Raw genomic sequence first — 15,984 nt, 5'->3', positions numbered from 1 at the left:
ATAATTAACTGTGGTAATTATTAACTGTTTTATAATTAAGTATTGACTATTTCTAAGAGTTTAATCTGTCATCCTAAACTAAGTGGTTTTTTCTCTTTCTCTCTTTTTTTATAATTTGATTATTATATAGTAATAATTAATTGTTTAAAGTAAATAGATAAGTTAATTGATTGATTAATAGATAGGAATGTGGATTTTGGGAGGAATTTTTTAAGATATTAAGATATTAATGAATTGAATTGAATTGGTTAAAAGAATAATTAGAAATTAACTCAGTAGTGTAAAATAGTAGGAGGGTATAGTAGGAGGATAAGAAAGGAAGGAAAAGAAGGAAGCTATATAGAAATTGGATGGTGATTTGGGAGAAGGTAGATAAAATTTTGGTGGAACAATACAAAATACTCAAAGAGATGACTAGTACCACCACAACGACGGTGAAAACAGGGAAGAAAACCGCATCAATACTAGCAGGACCATCGGCTTCCCCAGTGACACAAAAGACTTTAGAGGGAATGTTTTCATCAGAGAAACAGCCCACTGCATTAAGTATGCCAACAATGCAGGCCACACTTATGACAATACAAGAAACTATGGTTAAAATGCAAGAATGCATGACTAGGAACCATGAAGAAACCAGGAGGGACATGGACGAGGTCAAGAGAGAGGTTAAAAGCGACATCCAGAAGATAAACGAAAAGATGAACTCGATACAAGAAATGATTAAAAGAAATGACCAAAAGATAATAGCAATAGAAAAGAAAACAGAAATGACAGAAGAAAGAATAGAATCCTTAGATTTAAAAATGATGGGACTAAATAAAGAATTAGAAAACAATGTGGCACAATTGGAGATGGAAAGAGCTGCATTCTTTTTACGCTTTCAAAATGTGGCGGAAGACAGGAGGACCTAACGTTAGTAATGGTGGATGATAGCAGAGGCCCTCCAAAGAGAGAAGGATGAAATAATAAATGAGCTGGACGAAGTGTACAGAGTCCACACTAATTATGCTCGACAAAACAAATTACCCCGGGAGGTACATGTAAGTTTTGTGAGAAGGAAAGTTAGAGACATTGTACATCAGGATCAAAATGGTTTCTTGCCAACAAGGCAAATAAGAACTATGGACTTCAACTCCCAGAATTCCAGTTGAAATCTACAAGTATTAAAAGGTACCAAGATTAGTCACTCCTAATCTACAGCTTTGTTTGGTTGTTTAACTTCTATACTACCCATCTTGCCGACGTAACTCTAGAGGACTTATTCATTGAATGAAAATACCATTCAGGACTTCCGGCTGGTGAATCGCAGCGGCAGGGTGCTGTAGGAGCGATCTCTGCTCCACGGCACTGTCTTTTCTCCTGTGTCCTGGGAACCCCAAGGGGCGAGACGGCCCAGAGAGCGTCTCGGACAATAGAGGCGATCTGAAGAGCGGAAAAGCGAGGAGCAAGCGCTCTCCGCTCGAACAGATGCCTCTGTCAAACTGGCACAGGTGCGTCCGCTGTTTAATGGTGGACCCGAAGCCGTGTTAGCCAGCAACGACGAGGAAGCGAGGAGATCGGGCGGCCAACGTGAAAAGAAGACCCAGCTACAACCCCTGGTAACCGTGACGATTGATCTCAAAGAAGCAGCGAGTGGAGCCGGGTGAAAGAGCTCACGGTGAGACGGAAGGTGGCGAGTGAAAGTGACAGAGCAGATTGGGAAAGTGTGGATTGCCGGCGAAGCTGCGAGGAGAAGCAGAGACTGCTGAGATTGCTGAGGCAAGGGACGGCGCAGCCAAAAGTTGTTGGCACCTTTTCTGAAATTGGCAGCGAATGTGGATATAACTGAACTGGATTGAATTGCGAGTGCAGGAATTTACGGAAGTATTAGATAACAAACTATGGATACTTTGTTCCTGTTTTTCCTTTCTTCTTGAGGAGAGAAAACGGAAGCGCAGCCATAACCAGACTTGGATGACTGACAGCAGAAAGGATCGAGTGGTAACATTTTGAACTGTGCAATTCGGAATTGTATTTCCGATTATTAAGACTTGGCTGTCAGAAAATTTTGGAACTGCTTGAGATCCCTTCCTAATGAATTGAAGTGCTGCACTATACAAGAGAAGCGGTTTGAACGTTTAACTGTGGCAACAACTTAGTAATTATAATGAACTTCTAGATTACTATCTAAACAATTACTTATTAATTAATCCATAAGAACCCCTCTATTTATCTATCTATACAGACATTAACTACTTTAAATAATCCTTTTCAACCCTTTCTGAGTGGACTTATATATTCCTTCTCTATAGTCTAATAGCTTTTGATCTATTTACATATATATATATACATATACATATATATATATATATATATATATATATATATATATATATATGTATATGTATGTGTATGTGTATGTGTATGTGTATGTGTATGTGTATGTGTATATGTGTATATGTGTATATATATATATATATATATATATATATATATATATATATATATATATATATATATACCTAACCTATTTTTTGAACTGTATTGAACCGTAAAATAGTTTATATACTAATATTGATATAATAACTGAATGAATTGTACCTGTTGATTTACAGATTAGGTGGTTTTATAATTGGATGAATTAGAAATTTTTTGCTGTTAGAGAGAGAATAGTGGATGATAATTTGGAGGAATATTGAGGAGATTTTGAGAAATCAGAAGAGAGTTTTAAAAGAGATGACAAGCATCTCATCGGCAATATTCAAGGCAGGAAAGAAAACATCGTCCAACCCTGCAATGACAATGTCCTCTCCAGTGTTGCAAAAATCTGCTGAAGGGTTAACAAAAATAGAAAAATCAACAATGTTACCAACTATGCAAGCAATGCAAACGACCCTATCAACGATACAAGAAACCATGCTCCTACTGCAAGAAAAAATAACAAACAACCATGTAGAATTGAAATCAGACATCCATTCTATTGATCAGAAAATGAGTGAGATCCAAGAGTCCATCTATAATAATGAGCAAAAGATAAAGAAGGTTGAGACTAGGGTGAAGCAGAATGAAAGAAATCTTGATTCTATGGACCAGAAGCTATCGGCACAAAATAGAGAGCTGGAGGACTTCATAATTCAGCTCGAGATGGACTGGGCAGCCTTCTTTCTGCGTTTTCAAAACGTAGTGGAAGACAAAGATGAGGATTTGGTACAGGTCATGGTAAATCTAATAGCTGGGATATTGCAACAGGACAAGGATGATGTTATAAGAGAGTTGGACGAAGTCTATAGGGTCCAAACTAACTACGCTAGGAGGAATAAGCTCCCTAGAGAAGTCTATGTTAGATTTGCCCAGAAGAAGGTGAAAGATCTACTATATAATTTAGTAAGAGATGACCCTGTAACTTATAAAGGTAAAGAGGTGATAGTACTGAAACAAGTCCCGAAGAGAGTTTGAGAACTGAGAAGAGACTACAGGTTTCTGGCTATACAGTTAAATAAGAGGAATATCCCCTTCAGATGGATCTTGAGGGGATGCTGATCACTTGGCAGGGGAAAAGAATTAAAATAGACAGCCTAGTCTCCGTGCAAGAACTTTTAGATCAGCTGAGGGATGCAGAGGAAGATTATAGCAGTAAAGATGAACTCGATGTAGCCTCTCAGGAGTCAGTTAGCGTGCAACAAAGGAAATCCAAAGAAGGAACACCAGAGGAACAGGAGATAGAAGAGAAGGAAATTAAAGAAACCAAAGGAAAGAGACAAAGACCACAAAGAGCCGTTCGAGCAAATAAAAACTAGACAGGTCTTATAGAGAGATGGAGGGTTGGAAGTTACTGTCTGTTAATGTTAATGGTTTAAATAATGGTAGGAAAAGGAAACATATATTTTCAAAATTAATAAAACATAATGCAGAAATAATATGTCTCCAAGAAGTGCATATAAAAAGAGAAGAGAAGAAATATTTAGAATTTGAGAGATTTGGTAAGACCTTTACCTCCCTAGTGGAGAAGAAAAAAAAGGGTGTAGCATTATATGTAAAAAAAGGGATTACTGCTGAATTCAAATATTCAGATAATAAAGGGAGGTTGCTGGCGATTGAAATTAGGAGAGGAAGTACCCCAATCCTAGTTGTCGCTTTTTATGCGCCAAATAAAAACCTAGGAGAATTTTATAAGAAATTGGGCCACAAAATAAGCGAAATGGATTATAGGAACGTCTGTATAGTTGGGGATTTTAATGGGGTAGTAAATCCGGAAAAAGATTATAGGAGTGGAATAGAGAAAAAAAACAAGAGGGATAAGCTTCCAAAAACTTTTTTTGATTTGGTTGACGAGCACAACCTAGTAGACATATGGCGAGTATTACACCCAAATGAAAAGCAATTTACCTGTTACTCCAATCCTCAGAAATCCTGGTCAAGGATTGACATGATCTGGGTCAGTAGGAGTCTGGGGTTGGATATTCATTCAGTAGAAATTACTCCAAATGTATGGGCGGACCACAGCCCATTAGAGATAAGGTGGAAGAGTTTAAATAGGGCCAAACAGAAGAGATGGAGATTAAACACCCATATTCTCAGAGATAAAGAATTTACTAAAAAACTCCAGGGAGACCTAAAATCGTTCTTCCTGGAAAACGAGAGCCAAGAGATCTCTCAAGCATGTGTCTGGGATACAATGAAAGCCTACTTTAGAGGGCTAGTAATATCGTATAATATTTACAGCAATAAGGAAAAAAGGAAGGCACAGAAAGATTTGACAGCTCAGTTAGGAGAAGCAGAAAAGAGACTACAACAAGATCCGAGTGATGAGGCTAAAAAAGAAAAATGGATGATAATAAGACATAAATTAAATCTACTGGAACAGGAAGAATTGGCAAATAAAATTAAACAATCTAAACAGTATTATTTTGAGAATGCAAACAAGACAGGGAGGTGGCTGTCATATAAATTAAAAAAGGAGAAGGAAAAGGGGATTATAGATTGTTTGGAGGATTCAGAAGGAAAGATGTTAGATAAAGAGGAGGAGAAACTCGAATTTGCCAGACAATATTATGAGACCCTGTATAGAGAGGAGGAAACCCCAATGGATAATATCAAGCAATACCTGGCAAACGAGAACCTCCCACAGATAATGGAGGAAGAAAGAGAAATGCTCAATAGAGAGATCACAATGGAGGAATTAAAGGGCATAATATCAAAATTAAAAAACAATAAATCACCTGGCCCTGACGGTCTCCCAGGAGAATTATACAAAAACCAAGAACTGGAAGAAATACTTGTATCGAAACTATTGGTAATATGTAATGAGGCCTTGCGAAGTTCTATGATTCCAGACTCGTGGAGGGAGGCATTCATCACATTGGTAGAAAAAGAAGGTTCTGACCCGAAACAAATAAAAAACTATAGACCGATTTCCCTACTTAACACAGATTATAAAATATTCATGGGTATACTTGCGGGTAGGATGAAGACAATATTGAGTAATTGGATCCATCCCGATCAAAATGGATTCCTCCCAGGACGACAGATTAGAAGTAATACGAGGGTGGTGATAGACGTTTTGGAGTATTATGAGATACACTCTGAGAAGCAAGTGGCATTGGCCTTCCTTGATGCTCAGAAGGCCTTCGGCAACTTAAATTGGAGATTCATGACCCAGCAAATCAAAAGGATGAACTTTGGGGAGCACTTTGAGAATGTGATAAGCACAATTGACGACAAGCAGAGAGCAAATATTATACTCAATGGAGATATGACTAAAACACTCCAGATTGGTAAAGGAGTAAGACAGGGTTGCCCGCTCTCACCACTCTTATTCATACTGGCTTTGGAGGTGTTGTTAAGGAAAATTAGGCAGAATAATGAGATTCGAGGATTGGAAATAAGGAAAGAAAAATTCAAAATTCAAGCGTTTGCCGATGATGTGGTAGTGATTATGGAAGAGCCGCTAATAACCGGGAAAAGAGTATTGGAAGAGATAGATGAGTATGGGAGGCTATCTAGATTTAAATTAAATAAGACCAAAACCAAAATGTTAACAAAAAATATTACAGTAGGAGATCAGAAAATCTTAGAAGAAAATTTGGGCATCCAAATAGTTAAAAAGATAAAGTATTTAGGGATTTGGATTACGGCTAGATGCTCAACCCTGAAAGAGGACAACTATACACCACTATTGGCAAAAATTAAGCAAGATTTGGAATGATGGGGGAAGTTACAAATCTCACTGTTGGGCAGGATAACCACCGTCAAAATGAGTATTCTCCCCAAATTGATATATTTATTCCAAACTACGCCTGTCAATGTAGGGAAAAAATATTTTGTAGAATTAAACAAGATAGTCAGGAAATTTATTTGGGGAGGGAAAAAGCCAAGGATTGCATTCCGAACACTGCAAGAAAAAAGGAATAGAGGTGGATTCGGGCTCCCAGTGTGGGAGCTAACCTAGCTAACCTAGCTAACCCAGCTAACCTAGTGTGGCTACGAGATTGGGCCACACTAGGAAATAAAAGAATCTTACAATTGGAAGGGCACGATTTGCAAAAAGGCTGGCACGCCTATCTTTGGGATAAAGAAAAAGGGGCAGGGGTTTATTTCCATCGACATAAAATTAGAGACGTGTTAATGAAGACATGGAAAGAAATTAGGCGTATACATTACACAAAAATCCCAAAATGGACCTCCATAATGGAGGCAATGATCCATCCAAACACGCTAAGCAAGGAAAAAATGTATACTTATCAAGATATTCTAGACAGTAGCAGCAATCTTAAAACAAATGAGACCTTAAAGGAGCAAGGGATTCATATCGATTGGTGGCCTTACTTACAAATTCAATCCCGATATAGGAAGGACAAGCAGGAAGATGGCATAGAAATGGGAACAAATAGCTTCGATAAGATATGGATGGGTGGTGAGAACAAATTATTAGCTAAATTATATTCATACCTGCTTGAATATGATAGAGAGGGGGAAATACTCAAGGACCAGATGATTGCTTGGGGGAGAAACATCGGATCAAAAATAAACCTAGATGATTGGGAAGAAGTGTGGAATAATAATCTGAAGCTGACAAGAGCGGTAATTTACAAGGAGAATCAGTATAAAATGCTGTATAGGTGGCATCTAGCACCATCTAGGATTGCAAAGATATACCCAAACGCAAACCCTAAGTGTTGGAAATGCGGTCATTGGCAAGGTATTTTCTACCATATGTGGAGGACGTGTCCTGAAGCGAGGAAATTCTCGAAATTGATACAAAAATGGATCCAAGAAATAATAGAGGAGGATATTGCCTTTATACCAGAAATCTATCTCCTGGGAGTTCTGAAACGAGCATATGGGAAGAAGAAGAAATATCTAATTGTCCACATCGTCACAGCTGCGAGAATCTCTTATGCACAATATTGGAAGGAGAACTGAGAACTGTCCAACTGAGGAGCACATAGTTAACAAAATATTGGAATGCTCAGAAATGTGTAGATTAACACATGTACTAAATGAGAAGGAAGATTCTGAGTTTTATACGGTATGGGATTTGTGGTATAGGTGGTTGGGAAATAAATGCAAAAGCTAACTACTAAGGGGGACAATGCTTAATTATTAACTTAACTTATGTACTATTATATTATAACTTACAATATATTAATTTCATAAATATCTTACGTCTTAACTGTAAATCATCTATATAACCGATTAGCTACCATATTTATAAGCATATAGTATGACTACACGTTGCCAAACCGAAAAGGTTGAATTGTAATATTTTTGTCTATTCAATAAAATTAAATAAAAAAGAAAAAGAAAGAAAATACCATTCAATGAAAATACCATATAAAAAATTAAAACAATAAATAAAACAATAAATTTAGCTGGTGTCTTCTTCATTAAGGGTTCGTCTAATATCTGTGCAAAAATTGCTTATAGGAACTCTGAATCTCTGGCTCTGAACTTTCTAGTTCAAGTAACAATCTGAGTAAACCTTGATATAATGCAGAAATTAAACAGGGTGAAGGAAAGGGTTATGATTCACTCATTTTTTTCTACATATTCATTTATAAAACTAAAATACATGTAACTAGATATAAATCCTGAGATGACTGATATCCCTGTCTTTCATTCAGAAACTCAATGCAGCATATATAGCACTGTTCCTATTTTGTCCCCTCAACTACCCATGAAGTAGATTGGGTTGAGAAAGAGTATCTGACCCAAGGCAGTTTTCCCTAATTGTGGGATAGACTAGACCAGGGGTCAGCAACCCATGGCTCTGGAGCTGCATGTGGCTCCTTCATCCCTCTGCTGCGGCTCCCTTGTCGCTCAAAATATGCGTCACAACCACCAATGTGTGACACCTGCCGGCACACAATTTATTGAGATTTTCGACCCCCAATAGGCCAACCATGGATAAATAAGTTTTTTTATACATAACATAAAGGTAAAAAATGATATATACAGTGTTATCTTCATTTTAGATGTCAAAAGGTTTTTGTGGCTCCCGGTGTTTTCTTTTCTGTGGGAAACGGGTCCAAATGGCTCTTTGAGTTTTTAAGATTGCCGACCCCTGGACTAGACCCTCCCTAGGTCACACTCCAATATTATAATAATTACATTGCACCAGCTCTCACCAAAATCTAAACCTAAATCTAGGGCTTAATTTCTAAATTTTACATCACTGAGATCTTCTACATACTGTACACATGGCTTCTTTCCTCTCTGCAATAAAGCAAACGATCTAGAGTTTAAATTCTAGACTATTAAGTTCTGAGACTTGTGCTGTTATCCAGGACGGAATGCAGGACTGAATTTCAGGGAAAATACTGTAGTTTTATGGCCAGGTCTGATATTTTACACAAAGGAAGAAAGTCACATTTCATTCTGGATAATGAGTGTTTTACAGAAAATAAGGAGCCTATATAATTCAGTCAAAATTCTTAATATTGTATACCTAGTTTTATTTCTGTAATACACACTGTAATATTTTACAAAAGGATTTTCAAAAATTCCCATAAGAATATTGTTCACATGGCAAGACCTGATATTTTGAATTGTTGACATTACGTACCTTAAGATCTCTATGAATTAAACCCTTAGAATGGATATACTCCACTCCTTCCACTATTTGCTGAAATAGAATTATAGAATCTTCTTTACAAGAATCTTTTTTATTGTAGACAGAAAGACCTTTTCTTTCTATCCAATCCGATAGATTTCCTTTTTCACATAATTCCATATGAATGAAGAGGCAGTCATATTGCTCTGAGCTGTTAAGAATTTAAGACAAAAAAGACTATTAAAGACTATTAAAACTATATCCCTCCCAATTGCTTTACTGACATTGTTTGCATGGATCAAACCATTTTGTTTATTTATGTGGTTCAAATACAGCTGAGAACTCCATGATATAACTAACCATGTTTCAAGTAAAGTTCTGAACTATCAGGAAAAGCCAGTTTCTATACTAATGCCAAAGGATGACAGAAAGCCCAATTTAATTTAGATCAAAATTTACTGACTCACATACAGAAAATATACAATAAAATTATTTGCTCTTAAAGGCTAAATAAATGCAGGCACTCCTGATGGGGCAGCTGCACCTCCAAAGCCAAAATGGTTCCTATTCTTGGAGCCTTCCAGAACTTTGGCAAGGTCCTAGGAGATATAATAATTTGAGTGGGCCTGGTGCCAGAATATGAGGATTTAGTCAATAAATGGTTATTGTTTGTTTGTATTAATGCTCTAATGTATTATTACTCTATTCTTATAAGAATAACCATCTCTTAAAACTTAGTTATTTAGTTACTTAGTTACTAATTGTATTATATTATATATATAATCATTATAATTATATTATAATTAGAACTTAGTTACTTAATCACTTAGACAGCTTAGAACTTCACCGTCTTCAGTCCGACCTTAGCGTAGTACATAAAATTATCTGCTACAATGTCCTACCTGTCAATGAATACTTCAGCTTCAACCACAACAATACACGAGCACATAATAGATACAAACTTATGGTAAACCGCGCCAAACTTGATTGCAGAAAATACGACTTCAGTAACAGAGTTGTTAATGCCTAGAATGCACTGCCTGACTCTGTGGTTTCTTCCCTAAACCCCCAAAACTTTACCCTTAGACTGTCTACTGTTGACCTCACCCCATTCCTAAGAGATCTTTAAGGGGCATGCATAAGCGCACCAGTGGGCCTACCGTCTCTGTCTAAATGTTCCCTTTTATTTGTATCCATCTCATGTATTCATAATTCATATGTTTATACTAATATCTGTTATCTAATACATGCTTGTCAAAAATAAACAAATAAACATAAATAAATAAACATAAATAAATAAACATAAATAAATAAACAAATCAATCAACCAACCAATCAATCAATCAATCTTACAGGCTTGTTGAGTTGAAGTGCTTTAACAAACGTAAACATACCAATGACTGCATCTCAAAAGATCCCTCTGTTAAAGTACTGAAGTTTGCAGATGATACAACAGTGATTGGTCTCTTTTGAGTCAATGATGAATCTCCATACAGATGGGAAGTTGAACAACTAGCTTTGTGGTGCAACCAGAACAATCTGGAACTAAATACACTAAAAACTGTAGAAATGATGGTAGATTTTAGGAGAAAACCTCCTATACTACCACCTCTTACAATAATAGACAACACAGTATCAACAATAGAGTCCTTCAAGTTTCTAAGTTCTATCATAACTCAAGACTTAAAATGTACACCTAACATCAAAAACATCATCAAAAAAGCACAACGAAGAATGTTCTTTCTGCGCCAACTCAGAAAGCTCAAATTGCCCAAAGAGCTACTGATTCAGTTCTATAGAGGAATTATTGAGTCTATCATCTGCACCTCTATAACTGTCTGGTGTGGCTCTGCAACCCAACAAGACAGACACAGACTTCAACAGATAATTAGAACTGCAAAAAAAAAAAAAAAAAAAACAATTGCTACCAACCTCCCTTCCATTGAGGACCTGTATACTGCATGAGTCAAAAAGAGGGCTGTGAAAATATTTACAGACCCCTCACATCCTGGACATAAATTGTTTCAACTCCCATCCTCAAAACGACGCTATAGAGCACTGCATACCAGAACAAGACACATACCAGACACAAGAACAGTTTTTCCCCGAATGTCATCATTCTGCTAAACAACTAATTCCCACAACACGGTCAAATTATTTACTAAGATTGTATTACTACTATTATTATTATTCTCATCGTTCCTAGTACCTATCTCTTCCCACTTATGGCTATAATCATGTTGCTTGTAACTTTACAATTTATATTGTTTTATTGTTTCCTAGTATGATTTGATTGCTTATTAGTATCCTATGGCTATCACTAAGTGTTGTACCTTATGATTCTTGATGAATATATTTTATTTTTTCTTTTCTTTATGTACACTGAGCATATGCACCAAAGACAAATCCCTTGTGTGTCCAATCACACTTGGCCAATAAAGAATAAAGAATAGGTGCTTTAACATAAACCCTGATATGGAAATGTTAACAATTTGACTCTGTGATATTGCTCCATGCCAAGTTTTTTATTTCAGCCTGCTTTGTAATAAAAGGAAAGACACTTTCTGCCTATTTATGTTCAATATAAGTTGAATGCATTTAAGACTGTAAGATATAAGTCTGAATGGAATAAATTGAGTGGAATATGCCCACTCAAGCTACCTAAGCAGTGGTGGGATTCAACTAATTTAACAACCAGTTCTCTGCCCTAATGATTTCTTCCAACAACCAGTTCACCAAACTGCTCAGAAATTTAATAACCAGTTTTCCCGAAGTGGTGCAAACTGGCTGAATCCTACCACTATACCTAAGCACAAACAAAACAGATACACAAAATGTTTTCATTAAAAAAAATTAAACATTATGTAATGATGAAATTACCTGATCACACTGGTATCAGGACACTGGAAAATGTCTTTTCCACTCCAACAACCATAATATCGAATAATATGCGGGTGCAGGTGATCCAATTTTGCCAGTGCTTCTGCTTCTCTTTTTTCTCTTTCTCCATTATCTTTTTTGCTTTTGCTAGTTGGGTCAAAACAACAATCATAATAACAGCAACAATAAAACTCCTTGTTGCTAACAATTGGTCCAAAAGCCTACACTGCAGAATTATTTCCAAAAGCAGCTGTTTACAAGACTAATTAACATACAAGTTTTTCTATAAAAAGGAACAGGAGCCTGATTTGGAATTCTGCAAACATGTGACAGAAGTTATAGTACAGATAATGAAATCATTAAAAAGGAAAATCTGAAAAATTAACGATGCACCTAGGTTTTACTATTAACATAGGAAATGTTCTAATGCAGAGGTGTCAAACTCCATTCCGTGGGCTGGATGCGTCACTCACTGGCCACACTCACGCCCAGTTTAGCGAAGGGGAAAAAGTCATGATACGTCATGTGATGACGCTGTGACGATGCGAGTTTGACACCCCTGTTCTAATGTAAAAATTAGACTTAATAAAAATAGCATATAAAAATTCATATATTAGACAAAGAAGACATCCCTAATCTATTCTTGTCTGCTTTTCTAGTTCAGATAACAAAATCAAGTCACACAGAAATCTCCCTGTAACTCTACTTTTTACCTTTGTCCCTCATAGACAAAGCACAAGAAAGAAAAATAAAATATTTCTGTTACCATTTTTAAACTTTATTGGTGGCAAATGCAGTTTTTCATTATCTGTAGACAGACAGGTCATGATTTAGATACCTAAGTATTTTCAAAGCACAGGAAAATGATATAGGACTAACATCTGTCCTTATTGTACAACTGATTCTCAATACCATATTAATTCAGTCTTCTATACATAAATCTGAAAGTCTCTTGAATAAGTGATTTGAGAGACTTATTCAAAATGCTGCATAAGTCATTCAGATTCCACCAAAATAGGTGTTTCAAAACCTGTTAGAACTTCTCTGTTCAGGAGCAGTCCTGCATGTGTGATGAAACTCAAGTATGACATATTCAGATAGTCCTTATTTAATAACCATTCATTAACAACTGTTAGAAGTTATGATGGCACTGACTCACAATGGGTCCTTGAGCACACAATCAATGCAGCATTCCCATGGTCACATATTGCGATCCCAGCACCTGACTACCAGTTTGCACTTATAAAAAATAAAAGGAAGCACAGCATAACTTACCCTAAAAGTCGGACGCGTTTGATAGCACATACTCTCTTATCAATTATATTCTTTGCCTTGAAAACATTTCCAAAACCACCTGAAGCAATTCTGTCTATATCATAAAAGTCTGCAAGAAATCTGTTTTTAAAACAATTAAAATCTTAGAAAGCCATGTAGCAAAACGTTTTAAAATACTTATACCAAAAGCATTAACATTTTTATAGCATTAAATTTTAAATAAATTTTAAATAAATTTTATTAGCATTAACATCTTTATAATATAAATATATACAATCCTGCTGCACAGATCAATAACCAAGCAGAAAAAATGGTCACCTTCATCCTTACCAAGACACTTCAATGTCTTGTTTCCAAACTTCTCATCTAATATTCATATATCCCTGCCTTCCCATCTTGAAAGTGCCCAACTAGACTATTCCAGAATTCAATTTTGAGGAATGTATATAAAAAAAGAATACAAATAATTAACTATGCAAAGGGAAAGGGAGCTTAATGGGTTGAGCAAAATACCCTTCTTTGAAGCATTAAAACAGTAATGTCCTCTGGAAGGCTCATCATGCCAACTTCAAAGTGCCTAGACAAAAAACACTTCTGGTGTGTTTATAGGCAAAAAGGCTGTGCCTAAACAGGCATGCAGGGACAACGACAACAACAAAAGTCTTTCAAAGGGGCCAGGGCTTTGGCTATATCCTTTTAGAACAATGTCAGCATTTTAAAAAATATGCCAATCACTTGTATCTTCTGGATGCTTTTCAAAGAGAATCTAATCTATTAGTATTTTGGTAGTTCCATCTGCACTTAAGTAACATAGTAAGCCTACACTCAGAATTCATTGGTGCCTACTCCTAAGGATGTAAGTATAGGATCATCACCCAATGATGGATGGTTTCCTGAACTGGTACAGCTGTGGAAGTAGCCCAACCAGATTAAATTTATGTTGTCCACTAATATCATTTTATTGTCACAAAGCAGTTCCAAATCAGACAGCAGCTCTGAATTTATCTTAAGAATTAAGGGAAACAGCAAATCTATTTGGTGTAGATAGAATATATTTGCAGATCTTCTGTTCGCCATAGCTCAACTGAATTCAAAACTACTCTTCAGAAATCTATGGTGGCCGCATTAAAAGTATCACTGGAACAAAAACAAATTTGGGGGGCTGCCATCAGATCTGTTTTCCAGAAATAACACTATTAACATTAAACAGTGTTAGTATTTCTATCATCTGCAAGTTGGTGCACCTGAGAAATAAAAAGAGGCAGCATGATAAACGTTTCCCCTTCAAAATATTTATTCTCATCTCTTGAAATTCCACCTGTGAAGTGGAAGGCTCAGCAGAAAACTTTGCCTCCCTTGGACAAGTCAGCAATTTGAGGAAAAGGGAAGAATTAGTTACAATTTTTATTCATTCAATTGCTGACCCCAAGCAAAAATTCATTATCTCCCAAAGGAAAGAGCAGGGCAACATCACTTGGTATTTATTTAAAACTGTGCCAAGACTATATTTGATAAAGATACATTTTTAGCTACCACTTAGAAATGCACAAAATGGGGGATGCTGAACAGTTCATTATCAAAAAGTATTTGTCTGGATGAGATTCTGATAAGCAGGTATCTTATCACTTCTATTCCAGCATTTGAAAATTGAAAACAGCCAGATAGCTACTGTCATCCTGACATTTATGAGATCAAAATGAATGTTTGAGAACAAAGAGATTTTATTTATTTATTTATTAGTCATATTTCTATGCCGCCCACTCTCTGAGGACTCTGGGCAGCTTACACCAAAGACAATATACTAAATAGCATATTGCCCCCAACAATCTGGGTCCTCATTTTACCCACTTGGAAGGATGGAAGGCTGAGTCAACCTTGAGCCGGTGAGATTTGATCCGCTGATCTGCTGAACTAGCAGTCAACTGAAGTAGCTGCAGTACTGCACTCTAACCACTGCGCCACCTCGGCTCTTATTGTATAAAACAAGAAGTGCTACAAAGAGTATCTAGAAGATCTACTGTTGTTGACCAAATACCTCACATCTGTGGGGTCCTTGGTGCTATTTAAGCTTGGCTGTTTTCTTACAGATGTTTCATTACCAAACTATGTAACATCATCACTGCTAGCAGGGAATGGGGTTTGCTCTCATTTTATGTGCTTGTGGCTTGCCCTGTCAGTGCTAGTAGGAGTAGTCTTGATGGTTCTTTGATTGGGCTGTTGTTTACTGTTTGTTTGGCTGAGCTACAAATATTCTCTTCTGTCAATACCTCACATCTTCTCATCATTTTATATTTTGCCTGGCCATCTTAATAATGGAAGTTGGAGACTGTGTATTTGCATGCATGTAATGAACTCAAGCAATTATATTCCAATTTTAAAAAATGTTGATTTGATATAAGCCCCTTTCTCAAATTTCTGACCATAGAGAGTGATTTCAGCTTTGATGGGTGCATAGCATCCAAACTGTGACAGCATAAGTCTTTGCATGATCACCTCTATCAAGCATGCATTACCATACAACAGTATGAGGGTGTCTTGCAAACCAAAGATTTATGGAAGGAACAGTAGTCCTCTAACATCACTGTCCAAGGCTACCTGAGAATCAGTGGGTATGTAAAACAATCCCACCACAGGAAAATAATCCAGGATATCATAGTGAGTTGTATTAAATCTATTATTATTATTATTATTATTATTATTATTATTATTATTATTATTATTATTATTATTATTATTATTATATGATTGTATTAAAACAAATAACCAACCTCTTTATTTCCCAAATACCTCAAAAACTA

The 15,984-nt window shown here is 36.3% G+C and overlaps 1 protein-coding gene across 1 annotated transcript in view; it reads right to left on the bottom strand.

Moving 5' to 3' along the window:
- The window catches only part of EIF2AK2 (eukaryotic translation initiation factor 2 alpha kinase 2), a 61,803-nt gene that overhangs the window by 8,877 nt on the left and 36,942 nt on the right, over positions 1-15,984 (bottom strand). Inside the window, exons 11-13 of the mRNA XM_070932510.1 lie at positions 13,187-13,306; positions 11,912-12,058; positions 9,044-9,242 (exon numbers count right to left, since the gene is read on the bottom strand). Of these exons, the coding sequence (XP_070788611.1) occupies positions 9,044-9,242; positions 11,912-12,058; positions 13,187-13,306 (466 nt within the window). The remainder of the gene's footprint in view (positions 1-9,043; positions 9,243-11,911; positions 12,059-13,186; positions 13,307-15,984) is intronic.

This window comes from Pituophis catenifer, unplaced genomic scaffold, assembly GCF_029215685.1.
Source record: "Pituophis catenifer annectens isolate HBS135680 unplaced genomic scaffold, rPitCat1.0.hap2 SCAF_1, whole genome shotgun sequence".
Taxonomy (NCBI): Eukaryota; Metazoa; Chordata; class Lepidosauria; order Squamata; family Colubridae; genus Pituophis; species Pituophis catenifer.
The sequence above is the reverse complement of the archived record's forward strand: the minus strand, read 5'-3'. Positions and strand labels throughout refer to the sequence as shown.